This window comes from Siphateles boraxobius, unplaced genomic scaffold (assembly GCF_051911475.1).
Source record: "Siphateles boraxobius isolate OS27281-9 unplaced genomic scaffold, OSU_SipBor_1 24, whole genome shotgun sequence".
Classification (NCBI taxonomy): Eukaryota; Metazoa; Chordata; class Actinopteri; order Cypriniformes; family Leuciscidae; genus Siphateles; species Siphateles boraxobius.
In genome coordinates, this window is record NW_027508855.1 from 8,906,884 (window position 1) to 8,934,720 (window position 27,837).

The window sequence follows — 27,837 nt, forward strand, 5'->3', positions numbered from 1 at the left end:
GAACTAGACTAGGGAAAAACGTTGGCTTTCTTTATTATGACTATTGATTATTTTAAAATATCTCATTTTGACTTTTAAAGCCTAGTTTTAGACAATTTTGTGGTTTAATTTTATTAAATTTAACGGGATTCTTTTCAAACACATGCCCAAAATACCCCAAATTGTATCTAGATGATGTCGTATTCAGTGTCATATTCAATATTTAAATGAAATACGGTATTTCAAATACCTAAACCTGATAAATTGTAAAAAATAAAAATAAAAAAAAATCTCCTATAGATACTCATTGTAGTATACAACCTACTAGTGTCCCGTACTAAATGTATTGTGGTGGTAAGGTATTTTATGTAATACTGTGGTACTTTGATACAATGGTACTTGATTACTCGTGTACCATGGTAGTAGCAGGTCCAAAAATAGTATGTTAGCCTACTTTTTGTTCGTAATGAATGTTAATTCAGTGTTTTATGAAGAAGAGTTCTAACTTATCTTAGAATCTATCCGTTTCGATGTGTGATACCAAAATAGGTCTGGGTTTTATCAGAAGAGTTGGAAGTTTAATGTGACTGCTTTGACTGAAACGTATCTATCTGACAATGGCTGATCGTGCTCATCAGGCTTGTACTAATACTTACTGACTAATTTTGACTGACCAAGAATTTGAGTAAACTGTTCTTCATTGCAATAGACTACACCTATAGTAACAATTTGAAATGCAATTAACATTATAATTCCCAAGTCTCTTTTGAACCCTCTGTTTTTGTAGAATTCTGGTTGGTACGCACGGAACCATTGTTCAACATTTTGTTCAAGGGGAACGTTCAACCTGCCGCACCGCTGGCGGGGCGTCGGACTCTATGGTCGGACTGTGGTGTGTTCAGGAAACATTAGATTTACATGGAATCGTATGTTACATTTTTTCGCCGACTCTAGCTGCACAGGCTTCTTTATCCGCAGTGGGTCCATATACTATATCATTTGAAAGCATACACATCTGACGATGAAGAAGAAAACGACGAGGAAGACGCGTCACGTCGTGGCCTGGATGAACAAAGCGGAGTACGAGCATGTGATGGAGTATTTGTACTCTAAAGAGCCCGCGCTGCAGAAACACGCGCTGCACAGGATCTCCGCGTGGAAGGGCAGGTAATGTCACGGTGGTCAGGGATTGATCTGATGTTTGAGTACAGTGTTGGAGATCACGCGGGTCACGTTGACGTCTGATGTATTGTCTTTATGATTATGTTTTCTTGCTCCCCAGATGTGCTAAATTTTGGTTCGATTCTCATTGAAATAGTGTCAAAATACAATAGATTCTGTGGGTCCTAAAATAGATTACATTGGCTTTATCCAAATTCTGATGTACAAATTTAAAGTGCCCCCTTTATGGATTTTTGAAAATGACCTTTAATGTAGTGTGTAACAGCTCCAAGTGAATGAAAACATCCTGCAAAGTTTTAAATCTGAAAGTGCTCTGTATATAAAGTTATTGCCTTTCAAAAGTAAGAGTCGACTCTGAGTCAATGAAATGAATCGTTTTTCAAACGAGTCTTTAGCCGTTTTGTTGTGACGCCAAGACGAAGCAATAGCATTTTCCTGCCCACTTATAGAGCATCACAGTCCCGCCCACAGCCCGAGTGAGCTTAGGTGCCGGTGTTGTGCCGAATTTTGACCCCCGCCAAATTACTACCCCCCTAGCATTGGTAGGTTTAGGATTAGTTGTGGGGGAGGGGTTAGGATTAGCGGTGGGGTTAGGATTAGGCAATCAGGTACTGACTTCAACGAGGGGGTAATAATTTGGCAGGGGGTCGAAATTCGGCTCAACACCGGAAGTAAATTTCCCATTCATTTCTCCCATTGACGTTTTGAAAAATCTGTATCTAAAGAGTTTTAGAGCATGTCTGAGGAAAAACAGCTACGGCTGAACTCATAAGCATACAACATATCATTTCGTTTGAAAAAACGAAGAGAAAATCCAAAAAAAGTCAAAGGTACAAGACTGTGTACTTTAATTTCCGAGTAAAGGAACTACTCATCCCATAAACCACCGCGCCTTACTGAAGTCGACTGAAGCCACAACCGCGAAAGAGCCTTTTGAGCGACTTCCAAATCTGACGACGGCCACGCGAACTTTTTCCTCCACTGAATTTTATATAGTGAACGTGCAGGGAAACTCCTTTTCCACGATTTACTGAAGCTTATGTAAAACGCATTTGCAGCTGCACAGCTAGCACATTCAGCATCTGGCTCGCTCATAGGCTGTGCTGCGGCTCTGACTAGCGACCAATGAGCTAGCCCTACGTCATTACACGATCTTCAGTCTTTACAGACCTTCGCGGGGTTTAACCAGACAGTTACACGACTTCCACCAATCAGATGCATCACTGTGGGATTGTTCAGGATTGTGGGTAATGAAGTACTTATCCAAGACATTGCAAATAAAAGGCATTTATCTCAAAACAAGGTTAGTGCGCCATTAACTTTTGGCGTTTATATGAGCATATACAATCGCTTAGTACAGCCGTAGCTGGTTTTAAGTCTACCATGTATGGTTACGTTTTTATGGCTTATACCCCAACTGTCAATGGAGAAATTGTATTGAATTCTTACTTCCGGCACCGGCTGTGGGCGGGACTGTGACTGTAATGCTCTATTGCACGCGCAGACACCAGGGAAACTTGAATCCCCTCAAACCAGCAGCTGATTCCTGTGGGTACTGGATAGCATCATATCTAGAAGATGCTGTGCTCTACAATGTGAAGGTAAAGCCAGTTTTTTTTTTCACTGCTCAAGGATGAGCATTTGAAGAATCAGTGGTTTAAAATTCATCTTTACCACGATACCACAGCAGTATAATCCTAAACTTCTGATGTGTTCCCTTTATTTTACTGACTGCTTCTCAAATATTCTCAAAAAGTTCAATAAAGGATTCGCAAAAACGCTTGCTCTTAAAAGATGTGTTGAAAATACTTAGTTTTGAGTTTTATATTGTGTAGGTCTCCTGCTAACTGGTTAACTCACATTATTACTGTCTTAATGAAATAACGTTACTTCTGCTAAAGCCTGGTTCACACGGGACGATTTTAAAATTGTCGGCCGATTTTCCAAGCCTGAGAGAAAACAGGCTTGGAAACACCCCACACACGGCGACTAAAAAATCACAGGTCTAACAGTTTTGGTCGTACAGTGTGTGGTGCACAGCCACACGGCAAAATCAACACCTCACACACAAACCGCTTTGACTCCTGAGCATTCCCAGGTCAGACGGAAAATCTCGCAAAATCCCTCGAGATCAAACGTGAATTCAGAGTAAACCATCATGGCGGACGAAGAGGATGCAGTGGCGATAGTTTTGTAGTTTGTTTTTAACAGAAAAAAACGTTATCAAAAGAAAAGGCGATGGTCAAAGAAGTGGAGACAACGCGAGCATGGACAGCTGTTTTGATTTTGTTTCCCGGTGCTTCCTCTGCGCCTCGTCACCTCGCTTTCTGATTGGCTACACGCCACAGTCCACAGGCTGCGTGCTCGTTTGTCCCCGGGGGACACCACACACGAGGAGAAATCGGCCCAAAATAATCCAACATATTGGATAACCCAGATCTGAGATCAGAGCGGTCCCGACGTCCTTCCGAGCAGAAGAGAGCAGTCTTAACACACCACACACGGCAGGAATATCTGATCAGCTTATTGTACGATAATCGGAGCATACTTAAGATTTAGGGCTGTGTTGAAAAAATCGATTCACCAATTCTGAATCGATTTTGATATTAATTTCTAAAGATCGATCTGTAACTCAGAGGATCGATTTAATAATAGGCTTACATTTTCCCCGTGAACTTTAACTTGCCGCGACTGGGAGATCCCTGTATGCGCATTGAAAGGCTTTCACTCAGCGCACACATTGTTACGACAACGGGCTTTGAGTGAGTCATTAAACCGTTCATTCAACGAACACGTTCAAAAAAGCTGATTCATTAAAAGAGATGTAATGAAACAATGTGTTAATTATTTTTAACTTTGAGTTCCACTTTTCAAGGCTCAGCTGAGCAGCAATGCGTCGCATGGGTAACGCTGAAGCTGATGCTTCACTTATTAGAGACCAATAATGCATTGATTCAATGCGTGACTCGCTGATTTTATTTTCCCGCGGCTTCCTCACGCTGTGGAATGCTGACCAGCGCTGCTGCTGACGCGCATTAATGGTAAATACCCGTGACGTGAAAGTTAGAAGGATGATACGACAAATATTTCGCTTTCCTTTGACACGGCAATACGAATTTTCACGAATACATATGACTTCAAAGACAGACGCAGGTAATCGCACGCGCTCTGCCGATCTCTCTCATTCACTGTCTGTGCGAAGCCTCTGTAGGCTACACATCACCACGATAAACAGTCTTGTTTGTTATCATTATGAACTTGTTTAACATTCAATACACATGCATGAAGTTCAAAACAAGAAGGGTATAGCCTTATAAAAAAACGTGAATACCGCGGTTGCTGCGGTTACTTGCAATCCTCTGCGGTTGACTTGTCAGTAGCGCGGTACTACAAGATTGCGGTAGCCTAATCGCGATTGCCCTAGTACTGCTGCTGAAATACCTCTGCGTCCTCTGTCGTCTACACCAGTGCAAGTTTGTGAAAGCAGTTGTATCAACACTCTGGAAGGAGGATTGTTCTTTACAACCATCAATACTCCATTAATTTGCAGTTAAATGTCTATAATAATAGTATCAATATGTTGCATAACTACAGTCCTGTAATTCAGGTAACAGCTGGAAAAAATGCTTTTTTCTAAAACACTTATCTAAATCTCGAAGATCGGATCAGATCGGATCGAATCGAATAATGATAATCGATTCAAGATCTTGAGAATCGGAATCGAATCGATTCTTGAAATTTGAATTGAAACCCAGCCCTATTAAGATTGTCGGAAGGGGTAAATCGGGGCTAAAATCGGCCTAATTATCCTGCCGTGTGAACCAAGCTTAATCAGTTGTGGGCCACTATTAAGGTAACCTAAAACTGTGTCTAATGCAGATTGTCTGTTTTTCTCACTACATTGAGGAAAGATTAAGCATGGAGCAAGATTTTTTTTCCATTCACGCTAGAGCTCGGCTATTGTATGCACTGTTACTGATACAGTTTCCACATGTTCACTGCAATGAATTTGAAAAATACTTGGTAAATAAGTACAAGTAAAATAATTGGTTTGCTGATGGACATGCACTTGTTATTGCTGATGGTGAGGAATTACAGTTGCAACATCTCTTTAGTCCTATTCGCACGGGATAAGTATTACCTGGTGACCTCTAGTCATTTGTAATGATTACGGAGATTGTCTGGGATCTTAATCCCGTGCGAATCGGCCATGTCTGTAATTTGTAAAGTAAAAATTCAGTTGTGGTAAACAGAAGCTCAAGTATGTTTGCTTGATGTGCGAGAACCAGTGAGGTTAATTCTCGTGTTACACAGCACGTTTGTTCTCGCGCGTCAAGCAGGTTCAGTTGAGCTTCTGTTTATGTTCGCTGATCAATGTTATATGTTATTAAAAGACTAAATTAAATCTCTTCATCATATAAGTGATTGTGTCTCTTCAGAAAATGTGAACTTCATTTTACTAATCAGTCACTGATTGATTAATGCTGATTGGCTACACGTTGTTGTTGAGTGGTTGTGTTGTTCTGACCAACTTTCAAACAGTGTTTTTCAAATATCGCTTTCCCCACCTTTAATGACAGAAGTATTATTTTTGGGTGAACTATTTATTTTTATATTTTTCTCAAACTGTTTTAAAAGCTTTCAATTTAAATGAGTTGATTAGGACTGTGGAGTGTTGTCTCTGACTTTCTGTCTGTTGCCACAGGTTCGGGCAAAGCACTCCGGTGGCCGTGGAGAGCACCGCAGACCTGGTCCGATGTCAAGTGCTGGACAGCACGGGTCAGCTGGAGGCCAGTGATCTTGTGCTGCTCTATGGCATGGCGCTGGTTCGGTATGTTTATCATCCAAGTGCACTTAAAGCATACAAATCAGTGCATTTGACTTTACTTAAGTGAAAATGACTGAACGAGTATGATGTGTTTCAGGTTTGTTAATCTCATCACAGAACGGCAACAGAAAAAAGTCGCCAGACCCTTGCGAAGGTTAGCTGGAAATGTAAGTCACACATCAACTCGGATGAACGTCTTCCATAATATGCTAGAACTGCAGTCTGACTACAGTTTGTCTCTCTGGCAGATAAATATTCCAGAGTGGGTGGTAAACCTCAGGCATGATCTGACACACCGCAGACTTCCATCACTAAAGTGGTGCCGAAAAGGTGAGAGACTGTATTTCCCTTACACGCATGCACTTTCAAAACTAGATAGTCTCATGCTTTCACTTCTCTGTTTGCGTCATATGTCATTGTAGTGTTTATGTTTGTTTATGTTTGTTTGTGTTTTTCAGGTTGTGGATTTGTGCTGGACTGGTTGCATCAAGAGTACTGGTCCCGCCAGATGGGCAGTCAGCTGGCAGAGGACTGGAACTCTTCATCAGAAGAGGAGGATGAGGAGGAGATTGTTAAAAGACACGAGAGAGATCTACTCAGCAGACAGAAAGAGATTGAGGCACACAGTGAGTAGCCTTTTACACTCAAAAATCCCTTGGTTGGGGAAAGATGTGGAACTACATGGAGGGAAAATGAAAGACTGATCAGATTTTTCATGCTATTCTTACAGCTCAGAAACTGGAACAAGGCTGAAAATACCATGACAATTTTAATAAAATATAGAAAATACTAAATACCTTTGTAGTGTATAAAGGGTATTTCTAATCACTTAAAGGAATAGTTCACTTCAAAATGAAAATTGTCATCATTTACTCAACCTCAAGTTGTTTCAAACCTGTATGAATGTATTTCTTCTGCTAAACACAAAAGAAAATATTTTGGAGAATGCCGGTAACCAGACGGTTGATGTAACTTCATCGACTTCCATAGTAGGAAAAAAATACTATGGAAGTCAATGGGGGTACATTCAACAGTTTGGTTACCGACATTCTTCAAAATATTTTCCTTTGTGTTCAAGTACCTTACCTTAGAGTAAATGATGACAGAATTTTCATTTGGAAGTGAACTATTCCTTTAAAATACAAAGTGTTATAGCTTTGTTTAGAATCAGCAAAGTTGTAAAATGCTTTTGTTCAGCAAGGATGCATTAAATTGATCAAAATTGACAGTAAAGACATTTACAATGTTACAAAAGATTTCTTATTCAAATAAATGCTGTTCTTTTGAACATTCTATTCATCAAAGAATCCTGAAAAAATGCCTCATGGTTAAAAAAAAAAAATTATAATGAAACGGCACCAAATCAGCGGATTATAATATCTGATGGATAATGAAGACTATTCAAATTACAAAGTTATATTGTGAAAAACTATTACAATGTATTACTTGTTAAATTAAATGTAGCCTTGGTGAGCCTGAGAGACTTCTTTCAAAAACATTCAAAAACAGGGTTTGAAAAAATTTTTTTCACTCACCGGCCAATTTGGTTGCTAAATTCAGTTTCAGAACTTCTACTAACTCAAAAAAAAAAGATATGAACCAGATTAACTACGTCACAGCTTATATATACACATTATATATAAGTTATGGATTTCATAAATTCATTTCTTATTCAAACAAAATCCTGTCATCCAGCCATTTCCAACTTCCTCTTTCATCCTCATCACCGAAAATGTCTTTTAGGTGGACAGATCAGTACAGTACAAAAAAGATTAAAAAAATAATAATAATTTAGGATGTTGGAAAAAATTTATTTTCTGTTAACCAAACGCTTCAATGCAAATGAACAAGCGTGCCATTATTTGTTGCGTGGTGACGTGTGTTCAAGTAAGCCAGATAAGCGCAGATTCTGCGCAATGCGCTGTATTTAATATCATGATGACTCACGAGTTGAGTATTTGCGCTGAATCTGTGCAGATTTGGCTACATAAACTTCCCCAGCAAAGTGAGTAAACATAACATGCCAAACTGGCTAGTGATTTGACAGCATTACCCACCACAGCTGATTTTTATCCGCATTTGGCACCAACCGCGGGTGTTAATTTCAATCCCTGATTGTATATAATATGCTATAATATAATTTTTTATATTTTATTGTAAACAAAAGTAGCAAACGGTTAAATATTAGTTCTCTGCTTATTCTCTACCTTTCAGAAAAAGTCAGAGAACTGCTCAACTCTTATGAACAGGAACAGTTTCAGGTAAGTCTGGGATAAATGTTACATTCTGTATAATATCCCCATTTACACCAGCAGAGGGCCGTATGAGCTTTTGTTTCTGACCGTCTCAAGTTGGAACTCTTCCGAATATGCCTACTTCCCTAATAAATTATTAATTTAATTTAAAATTAGAACATTGATTTTTTAAAACAGTAGGCAAAAAACATTCTAATTTGGTATATGTATAATTACATTGTGGGTCTGTGGGATAGACATTTAGGGATGGACAAAACCTTTAAAAGGTTATAATTGGTGATGTTTGGTAAGATTGTTTCTTTTACTAATGTAGTAGTTTCGAGTTGAGATGTTAATAATGTGAGCTGTGCCTGCCTATTGTTTTGGTGTGTTTGGCAGACATACGAAAACCTGACAAAGCAGGGAAGGCAGCGTGACGTGTGGCCGGATGCCAGCGCTGATCTCAGCTGGATCCTGACGCAGATCAAACACTTTGCCACAGAGGCCAGGTCTGTGCATGTGTTCAATTTAGCAAGTCTTTATTTCTAATATGTTAAAGAGTATGTGTCTCATTGCCAGCTGTTCTGTCTGCGTTGCAGAAACATCTTTGCTGATGTTTTAATGCAGGATGGATTCCTTATTCCCACTGCAGAACAACTGGAGTCTTTGGATGTTGATCCCTCTGGTACAAATGCAATACGTCTTGTTTCTAAAGCAGTAATTTGCTGACACAAATTAAATTAGCCTCTCTCTCTTTTTCTCTCTGCAGAGGACTCTGACGACGTGTTCTCCCCTCGTCTTCCTCGAGTGTTTTTGCACTTTTGGTTGCCGTTATTGAAGGTCCTGAATTCATCCATCTTTATAACTCTGATCCTTGACAAACTTTTCGCTGAGCTCTCGAACAAGCCGTCCAGTCACAGAATTTACTACATCGCCTCCTGGATCTCTGAAATTTTACTCTGCAACAGCAAAAGTATGAATCTGAGATGTCCTCTTGGTGCCTGTGGTTGTATATATATATATATATACATATACAATGGTCCTTAAAAAGTTTTTGGACATTGAAGCCACACTAACCCCTAAAATCCACTGGATCCGTCTACGGCGCGGAACGTCAGCGTCGCGGATGCTGGAGCTAATCGTGGCCATTATAGTCAATGCTCTTAAGTCCACCAGCTGCGGACGCAGTGCGTCTCAGAAACGTCTCTCCGCTCCGCAGAGAATAGATAGCAGGTCTATTTTCGCCGCTTGCTGCGTCAAGCAGCACAGAGCACATTGTACCGGGCAGGAAAAACAAATAGAAAGAATTCACTTAATTAAGTAATCCACTTACCCATTGTAGAAGCGCAAAGAGAAAAAAAAAAGAGAAAAAATCAATAAGGTAGCACAACTGTCCGCTCCTGAGCCAAAAGAGGACAAATGAACAACAAATAAACAACGCTCCGATTCTGAGGAAAAATGAAGAAGTCACCAACACTCCCGCTGCTGAAACGCGTCTGAGACGCTTCCAGTGGACTTTGACGCAGAGCTAGGGACGCATTAAAAACGTGGTGCTGACGTTCCGCGCCATAGACGGATCCAGTGGATTTTAGGGGTAAGAGTAGGAAGACCACATTAAAACTAAGAATACAGTGTTCATTGTAAAACTCTTTTGTCATGTCATATTTATTCATTTTAGTCAGTTTTACTCTGAATAAAATAGCATCTAGTTTTTGGCAACAAAAAATTTTAAAAAATGTTATAAGTGTGCAAAATTTTAGTTGATAAAGTGCTAAATTAAGCCAAATTCTCAAACATTTGACATTAATTAAAACATAAGTTTAACAAAAAATTGTCCTTGTTGTGAAAACCTGATCTCTTGAAATAAGTGTCCAAAAACTTTTTGCCTTATTATGAACAGTTTATCTATTGTTTTATTAATTTGAAAATCTAACTAATTGGATCTCATTCATTAATAATTACATGGACTTTTTCATGGTATATGGTCAAGTATATTTAACACTAAATATCTGTGTATAAAGTTTCATCTCAACATGGTTATTAGTCCACCCTATGAGATTTTTGCACATGGGAGGTTTCCGTTGCATTTTTTCATAAATTTTAGAACGAAAGGGGGGATGTATTGGTGAATCATTTGTTCGAGAAATTGTATGCTGATTTGTGCATGCGCACCCTTAATTAATGAGACCCATTGTTTTTTAATGGTTTGTAAAAGTGTGTTTGAGAGTGTCAACTTCTCGGTGTATGTCTGTAGCAGGTGAATTGAAGGCTCACAAGCGACTAAAAGTATCAAAGGAAAGGATCTTTCTGAACAGATTACAGTTTCCATGGCGGAATCTGATTTCTGCATGTGTGAATGCACCGTGCACAGCTACACCGTTCCTTCTGCGACAGTGAGTGTGCACATGCACACAGATATTCGCACACAAAGCGTGGGTGAAGGTAACTAATCAAATCTTACTTCTTGTCTTTTAAGGATTTTCAGTGACATGGATAAGCCTCTCCCACATGATGCTCAGCAGAACCTGCTTCAGCTCTGCAGCATTTATACACAGGGTTACCATGGAAACTCTTCCCCTGGACCCTCAGACCCTGCTCAGCCTGTGTACACCCTACAGAACCTCCAGGAGAGACTCAAGAGGAATGCAGTACAGAACAGAGACACACACTCATCTAACCACGCCCCCGAATCATTGCAGGCTCCGCCCACAGAGGAGCTCCAGGAAAAGCTAAGCACAGAAACCGTACAGGACAGAAACTCGGCATTACGAGGATCAGCATGGAGCGTGTGCACAGGTAACACTTACAGTCCCTTACCAGCTTTTTTGTAAAATATTTAATTTTTTAATAATAATATTTATTAAAGGAATAGTTCACTTCAAAATGAAAATTCTATCATTCTTTACTCACCCTCAAGTTGTTTAAAACCTGTATGAATGTATTTCTTCTGTTGAACACAAAAGAAGATATTATGAAGAATGTCTGTTACCAAACAGTTAATCAATGAGGTACATCAACTGACTGTTAACCAACATTCTTCAAAATATCTTCCTTTGTGTTCAGCAGAACAAAGAAATTCATACAGGTTTGAAACAATTTGAGAGTAAATGATGACAGATTTTTCATTTTGAAGTGAACTATTCATGGTTGGCTCAATTGTACGAGCCTGATTCAATCCACTAACTCACGAGCAAGGTCAAATTTCATAAATCGTGATGGAGTCAATTAAAAGAATCATTTGTTCATTAAACGTACATATTGCATACATATTATATACATTTTCCCAGCCATTGCCAATAGTGACTACATTTTTTATTATTTTAGTTTTTTTTGTCAGTCTGAAGCCGTGTCATTTACCCATTTCCATTGTACTTTAGTTTTAACTGAAACATAAACCTATTTTTTTTTAAAGTTTTTTATATTGAAATAAAAATATATATAATTATTAGATTAAAAAACTTATTTAAAAAAAACTGCTACCTTAGCAACCAACTGATATAAATATAAGTTGCGTTGAAGCAGAGATGGGGACTCGAGTTTGAGACTCGGACTCGAGTGCGACATAAGTCGCACACACAGTGACTTCAGACTCGACTTGAGACTCGTCCTCGAAAGACTTCAGACTCTACTCGGACTCGAGCTGCGGGACTCGTGAACAATGTTTATTTTTAGGAAACGTCTGATGAGCACGCTGTTATTCCCCTCCCTCTGACCCGTTACCTAAAACCTGCCTACATAACACGTACTACGTGCGCGCGCGCGGCCACACATGAGAGGACAACAAACAAACATGTCGACTGCACCGGCCGTTGCTGTGCCATTCATCGTCAGCTTTGGGTTTAAAAACTTCAAACAAGACGGGCCAAACAAAAGAAGCGCTCAATGCAAAATATGGGGTATCTGCGCGCGTGCACCTCATGGTGTTCCAGAGCGCGAGAGGTGGGTGTACGAGAGAGAGAGAGACGTGCGAGAGGTAGTGCTGCGCGAATGCGCTACGGCGCTCTGCCATCAAATACGATTTTAAATAGGCTTAGTAAAAATAAAAAAATAAATCGAAAATCAATGTTTATTTTATTTATTTTTATTTAACCTTTATTTATCCAGGTAAACTGTTTGAGAACCACTTCTCATTTACAAACATGATCTGGCCAAGAGGCTACAGGAATAAATAAGAACATTCTGTACAGCTGTACATAGTCAAACACATAACACATAAACAAGCAACTAAATTAAAAAAAAGATAGACAACAAAGGGGAAAAAGAAAAGGAATAGAGTGCTTAAATATGTGTGTATAAATATGGTTCATGATTGTCAGCAGGAACAAGAGTCAACTATGTAATTTTCTAGGTTTTGCTTAAAGGTGGAGATTGGGATCAGAGATGTAAGTTTCAGGGTATTTTGTAGTATGTTCCAGTCATGTACTGATGCAAAGCGGAAGGCATTACGTCCAAAGGTAGTAGAAGTAGAGGGGATACTGAATTTAATCAAATTACTTGCTCTTGTGTGATAGGTGTTATGAGCGGCATGAAGTAGGGATGACAAATAGAGAGGTGCCTTGCCCAGAATTGTCTTGTATATGAGGAGAAACCAATGATGGAGCCGCCGGGTATAAAGGGAGGGCCAACCCACCAGTTTATACAGGTCACAGTGATGAGTGTGAAAGGGCGCATTAGTGGCAAAACGGATGGCTGAATGATAGATTGTGTCAAGTTTTTTAAGAGCTGTTTTTGGTGCCATTCTGTAGATAATATCGCCGTAATCCAAAATTGGCAGTACTGTCGTCTTAACGAGGGTGCATTTGGAAGCATGGGTAAAGGAGGCTTTATTACGGAAAAGAAAGGCTAGTCTAGCTTTGACTTTTGTTTGAAGGTTATTGATGTGTGTGATGAATGACAGGGATGAATCCAACCAGATACCTAGATATTTATATTCTTTGACGTACTCCAGAGCCATACCGTTCATGCAGGTGATTGTAGGTGGAGTCTCTGTAACCTGTTTTCGGCTAAAAAGGATACATTTTGTCTTACTGGCGTTAATACGGAGGTGGAGACTGTCAAAGAACTGCTCTATATAGGTGAAGCTGAGTTTAAGACTGGAAGCCGCAGAAATGGGAGAGGAACCAACTGAGTACAAAATGGTATCATCTGCATAAAGATGAATCCGAGAGGTACCAACAGCTCTGGATATATCATTGATGTAGATAGAAAAAAGGATTGGACCCAGGATGGAGCCTTGAGGCACACCTTTAGAGACAGTAAGTGGGTCTGACATAATGTTGTCAACCTTCAATTGCTGGACACGGTTGGTGAGATAATTAGCAAACCAATCACAGCTAGAGGAGGACAGACCAATACTGGAAAGCTTATGTAAGAGGATCCTATGGTCGACAGAGTCAAAGGCCTTGGCGAGGTCTATAAAGGTGGCAATACAGACCTGTTTGCTGTCTAATGCTGTAATTACATCATCAAGGACCTTTGTGGTGGCTGTAATGCACCCATGATTTTTATCCAGGAAATCATTTAACTGTTTTTGTACGAGCTTCTCCAGAACTTTGGCAAGGCATGGAAGGATGGAAATTGGACGGTAACAATTTGGGTCAGATTCAGAACCCCCTTTGAAGAGGGGGAAAATTGTGGCTGATTTCCAATCAATAGGGAACTCAGAGAACTGTAGGGACATGTTAAATAGTCTAGTGACGGGAGCGGCAATAATGCGGGATGCTGCTTTTAAGAACGTGGGATCAAGAGATTGGGTAGAGCGGGCCTTTTTCCAGAGGGCATTTTTACGATGAATAGTCTCAGCCAGGTCATTGGAGAACCATGGACTATATCGATTTTTTATTCTAATTTTTTTCAGAGGGGCATGCTTACTCATAATCAGACTGAAAGTGTTTTTAAAAAAAGACCATGCCTCTTCCAAGTAAGGCAAGGAATTAATTCTACCCAAGGGCACAGCCGCAACATCTTGGAGAAAGGCTTGCATATCCAGTTTTTTCAAAGAGCGCTTGGTTACAATTACTGGGGGCCTTTTGAATGAAAGGCCAGAACGTATACATGCAATAGCGCAGTGATCACTTATTTGACTAAACACTCCTGTTTGATAATTAGATGGATTGTTAGTCAAAATAAGGTCAATCAGAGTGGATGATGCGGTAGATTTATGATTAGGTCTGGTGGGCTCAGATATCATCTGAGTAAGGTTTAGAGCATCAAACTGTTGCAAAACTGTATTTGGGGGATTGAACATATCCCAGTTCAGATCACCCATCAGGACAAACTCAGAGGATATATAAGGAGCTAAGAGTTGACTAAAAGCTGTGAGTGCAGAAGCTGGAGCTGAAGGTGCTCTATAGCAAACAGCAACAGAGATAGAGAAAGTAGTTGAAAGCCTAAGCTTTAGTACCAGTAGTTCAAGTTGTTTAGGAACTGACTTAGAAAGAACAACAGTACATTGCAGATGATCTTTAACATACATAGCTACACCACCACCCCTGGTAACTCTATCCAGGCCGCCACAAATATATGAACTAGGGCTGCAACTAACGATTATTTTGATAATCGATTAATCGGACGATTATTTTTTCGATTAATCGATTAATCGGATAGAAATTAAATTAGATATTTTTTTTTTTTATAACTAAATAAAACCGTAAATCAGGGTATTTATGTGTAAAAGTGTACTTTAAAAAGTGCAAAAGCCACACATTGAGTTTTACTAATATCAATATTTGCATTGTTTTTAATGATAATTGCTGATGGCAAGTTGACAAACATGATTATTGTTAAAAAAATGATATCCAACATATTATGTTTTAACACAATTTTTGTTAAAACAAATTTACACAGACATGTTGTTCAGATGTGAATATCTGAACTAAAAACAAACTAAAACATCTAAAATATATAATTCATTTAATTTTTATTTAAAATTAATTATATATAAGGAATATAAGGATAAAGAATATAATATATATTATATATAATATATAAAGAATAATATAAGGATAAATTGATTAAATAAATATAGAAAGACTGAAAACAATTGTGTGAACGTAGAGCCGCAGTAGATCGCGTTTGAAAAACAATTAAAACTTAGTAGACAAATGCTATAAAAAGAGAACGGAATGGAGGTAACGTTACCCAGCAAGCTAACAGGCTTGAGTAAAGGACAGGAGAAATTATGCATTAGTGCACAAGCATTCGCTGAAAACCACTGAGTACAGTGACTAAAAAACAATATTTTACTGCTGCTGTTATTAACTGCCTTTATATTTAGTGCTTCGCTTTGTAAAGACCGTTTTAATTTAACCTATTTCTGCGGTAGCGCTATTTTAATCCATCACTTACGTTGCAAGCAAACTGATTGCGCAACCTGATGCTCGAGACAAAATACAGACATCCCAAGATCCCGGAAGTCCCGGGAGTCTCCCGCATATTGATTGCGGCTCCCTGATGCCCGCGAATTAGTTCAAACTCCCGAAATCTAGAGCGCGCAAGCAAGAGCGCGCATGCGAGAAAGAAGAGACTGCTCCAAACCGTGTAGCGCGCGCGCTCGGCAGAGCGCCTGAGGGAGAGAGACCTTGCGTGTGTGTGCGTACCAGTAAACGCTCCCCGTGACGTAAGCAGACCAACTAATCGATAATGACATTCGTTGACAACGATTTTCATAATCGATTATAATCGATTTTATCGAATTAGTTGTTGCAGCCCTAATATGAACCATGTATTTCACATCATTTGGTTGCAATAGTGTTTTGCATTTAGCTACTGTGATGTTTTGCACTATGTCAATTTTAGTGCTGTGAGGTAGGCTATAACATTTTCTATATTTGGTCTAATGGCTCCACAGAGCCAGCACAATAGGAGCCAAGGCCTTTCATTATAATTCATCAACTAATTAACTCTAAACACCTGCAAAAGATTCTTGAGGCTTTTAAAAACTCCCAGACTGTTTCATTACTCAAAACCGCAATCATGGGTAAGACTGCCGACCTAACTGCTGCCCAGAAGGCCATCATTGACACCCTCAAGCAAGAGGGTAAGACACAGAAAGAAATTTCTGAACAAATAGGCTGTTCCCAGAGTGCTGTATCAAGGCACCTCAGTGGGAAGTCTGAGGGAAGGAAAAAGTGTGGCAAAAAACGCTGCACAACGAGAAGAGGTGACCGGACCCTGAGGAAGATTGTGGAGAAGGACCGATTCCAGACCTTGGGGGACCTGCGGAAGCAGTGGACTGAGTCTGGAGTAGAAACATCCAGAGCCACCGTGCACAGGCGTGTGCAGGAAATGGGCTACAGGTGCCGCATTCCCCAGGTCAAGCCACTTTTGAACCAGAAACAGCGACAGAAGCGCCTGAAAAGTAATTTTTTTCGGATGAAAGCAAATTTTGCATGTCATTCGGAAATCAAGGTGCCAGAGTCTGGAGAAAGACTGGGGAGAAGGAAATGCCAAAATGCTTGAAGTCCAGTGTCAAGTACCCACAGTCAGTGATGGTCTGGGGTGCCATGTCAGCTGCTGGTGTTGGTCCACTGTGTTTTATCAAGGGCAGGGTCAATGCCGCTAGCTATCAGGAGATTTTGGAGCACTTCATGCTTTCATCTGCTGAAAAGCTTTATGGAGATGTAGATTTCATTTTTCAGCACGACCTGGCACCTGCTCACAGTGCCAAAACCACTGGTAAATGGTTTACTGACCATGGTATTACTGTGCTCTAGGGCTGCAACAACTAATCGATAAAATCGATTATAATCGATTATGAAAATCGTTGTCAACGAATGTCATTATCGATTAGTTGGTCTGCTTACGTCACGGGGAGCGTTTACTGGTACGCACACACACGCAAGGTCTCTCTCCCTCAGGCGCTCTGCCGAGCGCGCGCGCTACACGGTTTGGAGCAGTCTCTTCTGTCTCGCATGCGCGCTCTAGATTTCGGGAGTTTGAACTAATTCGCGGGCATCAGGGAGCCGCAATCAATATGCGGGAGACTCCCGGGACTTCCGGGATCTTGGGATGTCTATTTTGTCTCGAGCATCAGGTTGCGCAATCAGTTCGCTCGCAACGTAAGTGATGGATTAAAATAGCGCTACCGCAGAAATAGGTTAAATTAAAACGGTCTTTACAGAGCGAAGCACTAAATATAAAGGCAGTTAATAACAGCAGCAGTAAAATATTGTTTTTTAGTCACTGTACTCAGTGGTTTTCAGCGAATGCTTGTGCACTAATGCATAATTTCTCCTGTCCTTTACTCAAGCCTGTTAGCTTGCTGGGTAACGTTACCTCCATTCCGTTCTCTTTTTATAGCATTTGTCTACTAAGTTTTAATTGTTTTTCAAACGCGATCTACTGCGGCTCTACATTCACACAATTGTTTTCAGTCTTTCTATATTTATTTAATCATCATTTAATCATTATCCTTATATTATTCTTTTATATATTATATATAATATATATTATATTCTTTATCCTTATATTCCTTATATATAATTAATTTTAAATAAAAATTAAATGAATTATATATTTTAGATGTTTTTAGTTTGTTTTTAGTTCAGATATTCACATCTGAACAACATGTCTGTGTAAATTTGTTTTAACAAAAATTGTGTTAAAACATAATATGTTGGATATCATTTTTTTAAACAATAATCATGTTTGTCAACTTGCCATCAGCAATTATCATTAAAAACAATGCAAATATTGATATTAGTAAAACTCAATGTGTGGCTTTTGCACTTTTTAAAGTACACTTTTACACATAAATACCCTGATTTACGGTTTTATTTAGTTATAATAAAAAAAAAATCTAATTTAATTTCTATCCGATTAATCGATTAATCGAAAAAATAATCGTCCGATTAATCGATTATCAAAATAATCGTTAGTTGCAGCCCTACTGTGCTCAATTGGCCTGCCAACTCTCCTGACCTGAACCCCATAGAGAATCTGTGGGATATTGTGAAGAGAAAGTTGAGAGACGCAAGACCCAACACTCTGGATGAGCTTAAAGCCGCTATCGAAGCATCCTGGGCCTCCATAACACCTCAGTAGTGCCACAGGCTGATTGCCTCCATGCCACGCCGCATTGAAGCAGTCATTTCTGCAAAAGGATTCCCGACCAAGTATTGAGTGCATAACTGAACATAATTATTTAAAGGTTGACATTTTTTTTTGTATTAAAAACACTTCTTTTATTGGTCGGATGAAATATGCTAATTTTTTGAGATAGGAAATTTGGGTTTTCATGAGCTGTATGCCAAAATCATCAGTATTAAAACAATAAAAGACCTGAAATATTTCAGTTGGTGTGCAATGAATCTAAAATATATGAAAGTTGAATTTTTATCATTACATTATGGAAAATAATGAACTTTATCACAATATGCTAATTTTTTGAGAAGGACCTGTATATATGTGTGTATATGTATGGCATGAACGCAGCATAAGCTTGTTGTTCTGGTTCTTGAGGAACTGTAAAAGGTAGCTGCTGTTTGTTTGCGGCACCCAGTGACTTTTTGGCTGCGTGTGAAACCGCACTCTCTTGAGTTGGTACTTCAGTACATACTTCACAACTGCTAAAAAAGTACTTCTATGTAGTATGAGTGTGTGTAGAACAAACTCATGCTGTCATTATATGATCTACCTGCGTTAGTTTCATCGCTTCACTGACATTCATAAATCTTCTCCCTTGGCCTCATGGGATAGTACATCGTATGCACACTTCAGAATCTCGCTGGAAATAGTAGATAATCCGGGTACCTTTTGGACTTTTAAGAGTACAGTGAATTCTGATAATTCTTTTCTTACATAGTGTTCTTAGCCAACTATAGTAGGGAAGTATGCGATTTGGATGCAGTCGCTCTCTACAACTCTGCATAGCCTTATGGAACGTGCTAATGATGTGTGATGTCTGTGTGAGCAGAAGTGAATAAATGCATATGTTGGCAGGTAGTGTCACGGAACACACACTGGAGGCAGAAAATCCAAAAGCAGTAGTTTAATAAAAAGGGCAATCCAAACTCTTAGTCATCCAGGCAGGGGTCAAAAGTCCAATAAGGCAATCCAAAACATAAAATACAAACGAGAACCAGTATGAAACAAATAACGGAAGTGTGGGGACATAATACAAGGACTCCGTGACACATACTGAAACAGACAGGGTTATATACACAGGGAATCGACAATGATAATGGGGAATTGGCTGAGTGCAATGATCAGTGATAAGAAACAGCTGAGTGCAATGATGAGACAAAGGATCGTGGGAAATGTAGTTCATAAGTGAAGGACACCGTGGGAAAGGAGGACATCTAGTGGACATCAGGGGAACACAAACCCAACACTGTGACATAACCCCCCCTCTACGGAGCGGCTACCAGACGCTCCATGACAACAACAAGAAACACAGAAAACACAACACAATATAATACAAGAGGTTCAGGAGGGAGGTGGAACGGTGGAGGATCAGGGGGAGGGAAGGTGGGCCAGGTCCATGAAGGGAGACAGGAACAAGGAGTGAGGGTTTAACCGGGGACCGGGGCAAAACAAAAAATCTATCGGGCATCCAGGGGTAAACACAAAGTCTATCGGGATGCCAGGGCGAAACGCACAGTTCATCGGGAGGCCAGGGCGAGACGCAAAGTCCATCGGGCGGCCAGGGCGAGACGTAAAGTCCATCGGGCGGCCAGGGCGAAGAAGACCTCTCGGGCGGCCAGGGCGGCAAAGACCCCTCGGGCGGCCAGGGCGGCGAAGACCCCTCGGGCGGCCAGGGCGGCCCCTCGGGCGGCCAGGGCGGCGAAGACCCCTCGGGCGGCCAGGGCGGCGAAGACCCCTCGGGCGGCCAGGGCGGCGAAGACCCCTCGGGCGGCCAGGGCGGCGAAGACCCCTCGGGCGGCCAGGGCGGCGAAGACCCCTCGGGCGGCCAGGGCGGCGAAGACCCCTCGGGCGGCCAGGGCGGCGAAGACCCCTCGGGCGGCCAGGGCGGCGAAGACCCCTCGGGCGGCCAGGGCGGCGAAGACCCCTCGGGCGGCCAGGGCGGCCCCTCGGGCGGCCAGGGCGGCCCCTCGGGCGGCCAGGGCGGCCCCTCGGGCGGCCAGGGCGGCGAAGACCCCTCGGGCGGCCAGGGCGGCCCCTCGGGCGGCCAGGGCGGCGAAGACCCCTCGGGCGGCCAGGGCGGCGAAGACCCCTCGGGCGGCCAGGGCGGCGAAGACCCCTCGGGCGGCCAGGGCGGCGAAGACCCCTCGGGCGGCCAGGGCGGCGAAGACCCCTCGGGCGGCCAGGGCGGCGAAGACCCCTCGGGCGGCCAGGGCGGCGAAGACCCCTCGGGCGGCCAGGGCGGAGCAGACACCGGCTCAGGAACAGCAGACACCGGCTCAGGAACAGCAGACACCGGCTCAGGAACAGCAGACACCGGCTCAGGAACAGCAGACACCGGCTCAGGAACAGCAGACACCGGCTCAGGAACAGCCACAAGAACTGTAATAGTCACAAAAACAGACACAAACACAGAAACAAACACTGGCTCTGGAACAGGCACTGGCTCTGGAACAGGCACTGGCTCTGGAACAGGCACTGGCTCTGGAACAGGCACTGGCTCTGGAACAGGCACTGGCTCTGGAACAGGCACTGGCTCTGGAACAGGCACTGGCTCTGGAACAGGCACTGGCTCTGGAACAGGCACTGGCTCTGGAACAGACACTGGCTCTGGAACAGACACTGGCTCTGGAACAGACACTGGCTCTGGAACAGACACTGGCTCTGGAACAGACACTGGCTCTGGAACAGACACTGGCTCTGGAACAGACACTGGCTCTGGAACAGACACTGGCTCTGGAACAGACACTGGCTCTGGAACAGGCATTGGCTCAGCCTCCGGCTCTGGAACAGGCATTGGCTCAGCCTCCGGCTCTGGAACAGGCATTGGCTCAGCCTTCGGCTCTGGAACAGGCATTGGCTCAGTCTCCGGCTCTGGAACAGGCATAGGCTCTGGAACAGGCATTGGCTCTGCCTCCGGCTCTGGAACAGGCATAGGCTCTGGAACAAGCATTGGCTCTGCCTCCGGATCTGGAACGGGCAATGGCTCTGCCTCCAGCTCTGGAACAGCAGACACTAGCTCCGGCTCTGGAACAGCAGACATGGGCATGTCCAGGATCCGAACCAGACGCTCCAGATAGTCCAGATCCAAGAAGGCAGACGGCACTGGCTCTGCCTCCGGCGCTGGAACGGATACTGGCTCTGCCTCCGGCTCTGGAACAGGCATTGGCTCTGCCTCCGGCTCTGGAACCGGCAATGGCTCTGCCTCCGGCTCTGGAACCGGCAATGGCTCTGCCTCCGGCTCTGGAATGGGCACTGGCTCTGCCTCCGGCTCTGGAACGGCCATTGGCTCTGCCTCCGGCTCCGGCTCTGGAACAGCAGACACTGGTTCCGGCTCTGGAACAGCAGACACGGGCATGTCCAGGATCCGAGCCAGACGCTCCAGATAGTCCCGGCCCAGGAAGGCGGACGGAACGTGAACAGTCTCTCGCTGGGCAGACGTGACGTGAACAGTCTCTCGCTGGGCAGACGTGACGTGAACAGTCTCTCGCTGGGCAGACGTGACGTGAACAGTCTCTCGCTGGGCAGACGTGACGTGAACAGTCTCTCGCTGGGCAGACGTGACGTGAACAGTCTCTCGCTGGGCAGACGTGACGTGAACAGTCTCTCGCTGGGCAGACGTGACGTGAACAGTCTCTCGCTGGGCAGACGTGACGTGAACAGTCTCTCGCTGGGCAGACGTGACGTGAACAGTCTCTCGCTGGGCAGACGGAACGTGAACAGTCTCTCGCTGGGCAGACGGAACGTGAACAGTCTCTCGCTGGGCAGACGGAACGTGAAGATTCTCTGACTGGGCAGACGGGACGTGAACAGTCTCTGACTGGGTAGACGGGACGTGAACAGTCTCTGACTGGGCAGACGGGACGTGAACAGGCTCTCGACCACCTCCTCCACTGCGACCTCCACGGGTTCCACGAAACTTAACTAATCGGGTCCCCTTAAAAAACTCCCTTCTCTCCCGCTCGGTGGCTGGGGAAGAGATATTGAGAAACATACCGCTGGATCTTGTGTGACGGAGTCCTTCTGTCACGGAACACACACTGGAGGCAGAAAATCCAAAAGCAGTAGTTTAATAAAAAGGGCAATCCAAACTCTTAGTCATCCAGGCAGGGGTCAAAAGTCCAATAAGGCAATCCAAAACATAAAATACAAACGAGAACCAGTATGAAACAAATAACGGAAGTGTGGGGACATAATACAAGGACTCCGTGACACATACTGAAACAGACAGGGTTATATACACAGGGAATCGACAATGATAATGGGGAATTGGCTGAGTGCAATGATCAGTGATAAGAAACAGCTGAGTGCAATGATGAGACAAAGGATCGTGGGAAATGTAGTTCATAAGTGAAGGACACCGTGGGAAAGGAGGACATCTAGTGGACATCAGGGGAACACAAACCCAACACTGTGACAGGTAGGACATCCTATCATTGCATTCGGGCTGGTGCTGTCAATCGATTTAAAAAGAATTAACTAATTAATCACAAATGTTTCTGTAATTAATCGCATCTAACATTAAAGTTTTTCATATATTTTTATATTGTAATAATTTAACATTTAATATCCAAATTAATGTAGAAACAACATAAAGACAGCCTATATTTAAAATTTGTTTAATGGCTTTTTTTAATGAAAGAAGGCATCACCGATGCCAATATGAAATTGATATTTTTTCTTAGTTTTAGTCATTAATCATAGCCATTCAGTATAATTGAAAGCTTTAATCACTTCACTGCATACATAAAAAATCGATTAATCCTTATTAAAGCTACAAAAGTTTAGTCAAGAGTAGGCTTGCTACGGTAGTCGGTGTTACCGGTGTTACACGGCGTTCAGTCGCAACACCGGTTTCATCACTTGCCCACCGCGACACCGCCAAAGAAAAAAAGTTTAAAGCGTTAAAAATATTTAACGCAATTACGCAGTAGTATCCGTTAAGTCCTGCACGCACACACACACACACACACACACACACACACACACACACACACACACACACACACACACACACACACACGACCCACAGAAAAGACGCGCGTCAGTATCGAGTTCTCTTTCAATCCTGAACAAACCATAACGCACACAAATTATGCCAAAATGTCTTTTTTGTTGAGTGTCCTCATAAGAGTCTTAAATGATTTAAATAAAGTCTTAAATGAATGTAGAGATTTGTGAGAAATCATTGTGGACGTTATTGAGTGCACTTATTCAATACCACATTGCATTGCATTAACAAGTGTAAAGCTTATGTACGCTCAATGGCTGTCTGAATTCGCTCACTCGTTTTCATACACTCCTTGAAGAACAGTATTAGTGGACTAATGTAGGGAATAGGCCTTACTTAGTGAATGAGGGTTTAGGGGGTGATTTCGGATTCAACCCATGTTCTCAAGCAGGGAAAAATAACGGACACTGACAACACGCCGACAGACAGGACCGAGCAGGTAATATTATGGAACAAAGTCTCAACTTTCAAATTTGGTCTGTCAAAAAAAATTAAACAATAAATATGCCTACCGTTTTGTGGCTCTTTAATGTGTAGTGACAGATTCCCTCAGTTAAAGCCAAGTTCAAATCCACCGACGTTAATCACTCTCCTGACTGCTTTGTCGGACAAAAATTGTGGATTTTGATTGGTCAGATCACATGTCAATCAAACTCCCTGCGATGGATGAATTGGCGCTAATTTAAAAGTTAAAGTAAAGTGCGCACTGCCGCACCAGCTTTTTATAAGCGTTGTTAAAAAAAAAAAATTGTTTAGTTTTCAAATTAGCACCAATTCAGGGCACAATAACAAAACAGTGCTGCTCTGAACCACCGCACCAATATATGCATGCCTGTGCAAACGCGCGCATTTTATGTTTGCCTTTAAATTAGTGATTTAAAAGCCCCCGCCAGTGATACCGGTATTACCGGTGTTGTCACACATCAAATAACCGGTGGGAAAATATCCTTACCATCACATCCCTAGTCAAGAGTAGTGATTTTTTTTCTTTGATTATCCTGAATGACAGACACTAGCAGGTTTATGAGGCTGCTGTCACTTTAAGACCTGACGCACATGTACTGAACTGCATTCTATTTTGTGTCTTATCGCGCTTGAATGGTTTAAAAGCATTTGCTTGAATAAGAGCATGGTCAAATAATGTAACACTTGCCAAAGGATGATGGGGGAAAAAACAGATGCTGCATTAATTGCCAGCAGCCATATCACCCTGTAGCCCAAGACTTGTTGCCTACTGAAGCTAAGCAGGGTTGAGCCTGGTCTGTACCTGGATGGGAGACCTCCTGTTTCAACCAGTATAACAAAAAATGTGTTTATGAAACAATTCCCCTAGCTTTAAAATGAAAGATTAAAATTAAAAAAATAAATCTGTCAATATTAATAAAGCTATAATGTTATATAAATAAATAGTTTTAAAATAACAATGCAGTTAGTTTATGGATTGCCTTCCGTTTATGAAATGTGATGTTTGTGCTGCCTACAGTTTATTTCAAATAAATGTAATGCTTCGACACCTGTTACTTGAATAATACATTCATTTATAAAATTCAGACCATCTGCACAGTTCTTCAGTCATTGCACATGGGGAACTTCTGTTTCCACAACTCCAAATACTAGGATGAACTAGAACAATTTATGTCAGCGGGGTTTCAATGTGAGTGACAGCACAAAACATCTGGCTAATCACTGAGGGCACCTTGTTTTTCTCCTCAATTAGCTGTAGTTGGTCAAGTAGTCATAAATCTTGAGTTGTTCTTGAATGATGGGGTTTGAGTTAAATCTGATGGTTTTGTGTCCAATCAGATAAAGTCCCCTGGAAACAGTACCCGCTTGGAAAGGTTCCAGGACAACCAGAAGACCCTTCCTGTTTGATGGCGGAGTCTTATTCTACATTTACTGTGTTCGACCAGCAGGTGGAGCTAGATCAACTCCCTCAGAACCATGGCAACAGGAGGTGAGGAAGTGTATGACATGCACAGAGAGTACATTCGAAAGCATTTAGGCTTAAATGCAACAGGGTTTCATTAACTTCGGTCTTAAAGTCTTAATTCACCCTTACACAACGAAGGCCTAAAAAGGTCTTAAATTCATAAAGTCATGGCATCAAGTTTGGTGTTCTATGCATTGCAAAAATTTAAATTTAACAAATATCTAAACGTCTTTAAATCAAGATACATTTACTTGAGATGAAAAAACAAAATGAAGTGAGTTTATGTGTATAACAAGAAAAAATATCCATCAACAAGTTATGAAAACTTCCCTTTGATTTCAGTTGATTTTTCTAAGCCCACTGGCAGATATTTGTTCTTGTTGTAATCATAAACTCACTTCATTTAATCAATTTTGTAGAATACATGACAAAATTATAAAGAATACATATTGTGTCATTGTTTATCTCTAATAAATGCACCTTGATTTTTTTTTTAAATTTTTTTGTACAATGAATTAAAACAAAGAGCTGCACGATTCTGGGTAAATTGAGAATCACAATTTTTTTTTTTCCCTCTTCCCAAACAGAGATCACGATTTTTGTTAATTGCTGCAGTCTTTTTAAAATGTTTAATCTAAATGAATTATTTATTTCTAAATAGGTTTTGAATGAATGATTCAATGAATTGGTCATAAATACTTCTATAATAATGCAGATCTGAATGTTATATTGTCATTTTGTCAAAAGTTTATTTGACACAGGGGAATCATTGTCATTGAGGAATGAGATTGCTATTTATGTTTAGAGAACATATCGACATTGTTTTCCCTTCAATTTATTCCTTAAATATTCATTACTTGGTCTTAAAAAGGTCTTTAAAAAAATCTTACATTTACCTTCATAACATCTGCTGTAACCCTGACAACTAAAAGGTAGAAACTTTACCTAGAAGTTTGGAACATGTTGTGGCAGCATTTATTTGAAATGGAACCCTATTCATACTTTGCAGTCACGTGACTACCATGGATACCTGGCGGGCAACAAACGCTGAAAAAACGGCAAATTTCCAATACTAGCCTACAATCAATTATATAGTGAGGCTATTTTGTTTCCATAGCACATTAACAAAACGTTTAATGACACTAACACTAAAACAATACAATTACTAAATATTAATAATATCACTAAAATGACGAAACGATCCCGAGCTCTATATCAGTTTAGTGATATTATTAATCTTTAGTAATTGTATTGTTTTTAGTGTTATTAGTTTCATTAAACATTTTGTTAATGTGTTATGGAAACAAAATAGCAGTCTTTAGTTCACGAACAGCACAACTCTGCCATCTGTGAAAATAAAAAGCAGCTTCAAAAATTTGTTTAAAAAGAAATATTCTTCTAATTTTTTACTGTCATTAATGTAGGTCCACAAGAGAAATATTAAGCCAGTAAATTAAGATAGTCGCTATACCGTTATATCTATCGTCGTCTCTGAGAGAACGCAGCGTTAATGCAGCGACAGATGCTGAAAGCTCAGTCAGTTTCTACTTTCAGGGAATGAGCGCGTTTACATGCACGTTCTTAACCCGATTATGCTGAATAATACTGCATCCAATCACACAACAACTATCTGGCATGTCGTTTACACCTCAAAACACTAACTTTTTTATATTAAAACTGGCGACGTCCTGGCAAGATCCTTGATTAGTTTACTGGATTTCCTTGCTAGAGAACGACGTTCTTGCCCTCCAGCCAGTACTTGTGACGTCACGTTCAAAGTATGAATTATGGCTATTATGTTGTAATATGATTTTCATAAAAGTGCCTTTTTTTCCACAGTGTTTCCCTTCAGACCAGAGGTGCCAGTGGATCAGATGGGCCGCTTTGGACTCACAGTGATTTGAGCAAACTCAAATCTGGACTCAAACTATTCTAACACATACACTCAGATCTTCAATGGCCTGAAGATAGTGATCCGCCAACCCTTAACTTTGAACCATATCATGTTAAAAACAAACACTTGAGGGCTAAGCTGGACTGAGCCTCTTCTAAACACAAACATCCAATCTCTCTCTTCAACTTTTGTCTGACATGCTGTTGTGTGCTGCATAATTGGAAACATCAAGTTGTTTTTGTTTTAAAATTCATGTTTATTGAGGAAGTATTTTGCCTTACTCTAATATCATTACAGTTAGTCCAAACTGCATTTTAATTGGCTCAGCTCAGTCCTACAGCTTTTGGCTCCCGTTCAAACCATCCGGAAGTGAAACTCCCATGAGCAATGTCTCACGAGGTTCTAATGAAGAAGTTGGAGCGGTTTGTGAAATGTTGTAAATTACATTATTTTTGAACACGAAGTTGCCAAATAAACATTTTTTTGTGTACTTATGTTACATGTTTATTCTGTCTTTCCAGATCCACTTACTAGCCCAGGTTTCTTGCGCTGAAATAGCTGTAGCCTAATATAAATACAGAATTAAACATGCTATCTTGGTAACGCTTCCATTTACAGTCCTGTTCCCCATGTACATACTATGTACTTATTATAGTAATTACAATAACTGGGTAATAACTAGGTACTAACCCTGAA

At 41.3% G+C, this 27,837-nt stretch overlaps 2 protein-coding genes across 2 annotated transcripts in view; both read left to right on the forward strand.

The window, feature by feature from the left end:
• The window catches only part of amer1 (APC membrane recruitment protein 1), a 150,732-nt gene that overhangs the window by 59,338 nt on the left and 63,557 nt on the right, over window positions 1-27,837 (forward strand). The gene's annotated exons all lie outside the window — the stretch shown is intronic.
• On the forward strand, window positions 330-27,631 carry las1l (LAS1 like ribosome biogenesis factor). The gene is made up of 13 exons (XM_077241245.1): window positions 330-1,146; window positions 5,867-5,992; window positions 6,087-6,156; window positions 6,238-6,319; window positions 6,448-6,615; window positions 8,204-8,250; window positions 8,623-8,732; window positions 8,823-8,908; window positions 8,993-9,196; window positions 10,478-10,616; window positions 10,700-11,019; window positions 25,121-25,271; window positions 27,087-27,631. Exons 1-13 carry the CDS (start codon window positions 1,001-1,003, stop codon window positions 27,181-27,183), a joined length of 1,746 nt encoding a protein of 581 aa, XP_077097360.1. The 5' UTR covers window positions 330-1,000; the 3' UTR covers window positions 27,184-27,631.

Excerpts from the sequence above, each read along its gene's own strand:
- las1l (XM_077241245.1), top strand. The coding sequence starts at position 1,001 with ATGAAGAAGAAAACGACGAGGAAGACGCGTCACGTCGTGGCCTGGATG. Across the intron at positions 6,320-6,447 it reads ACTAAAGTGGTGCCGAAAAG|GTTGTGGATTTGTGCTGGAC; the intron begins GTGAGAGACTGT and ends TGTGTTTTTCAG. Across the intron at positions 8,733-8,822 it reads CACTTTGCCACAGAGGCCAG|AAACATCTTTGCTGATGTTT; the intron begins GTCTGTGCATGT and ends TCTGCGTTGCAG.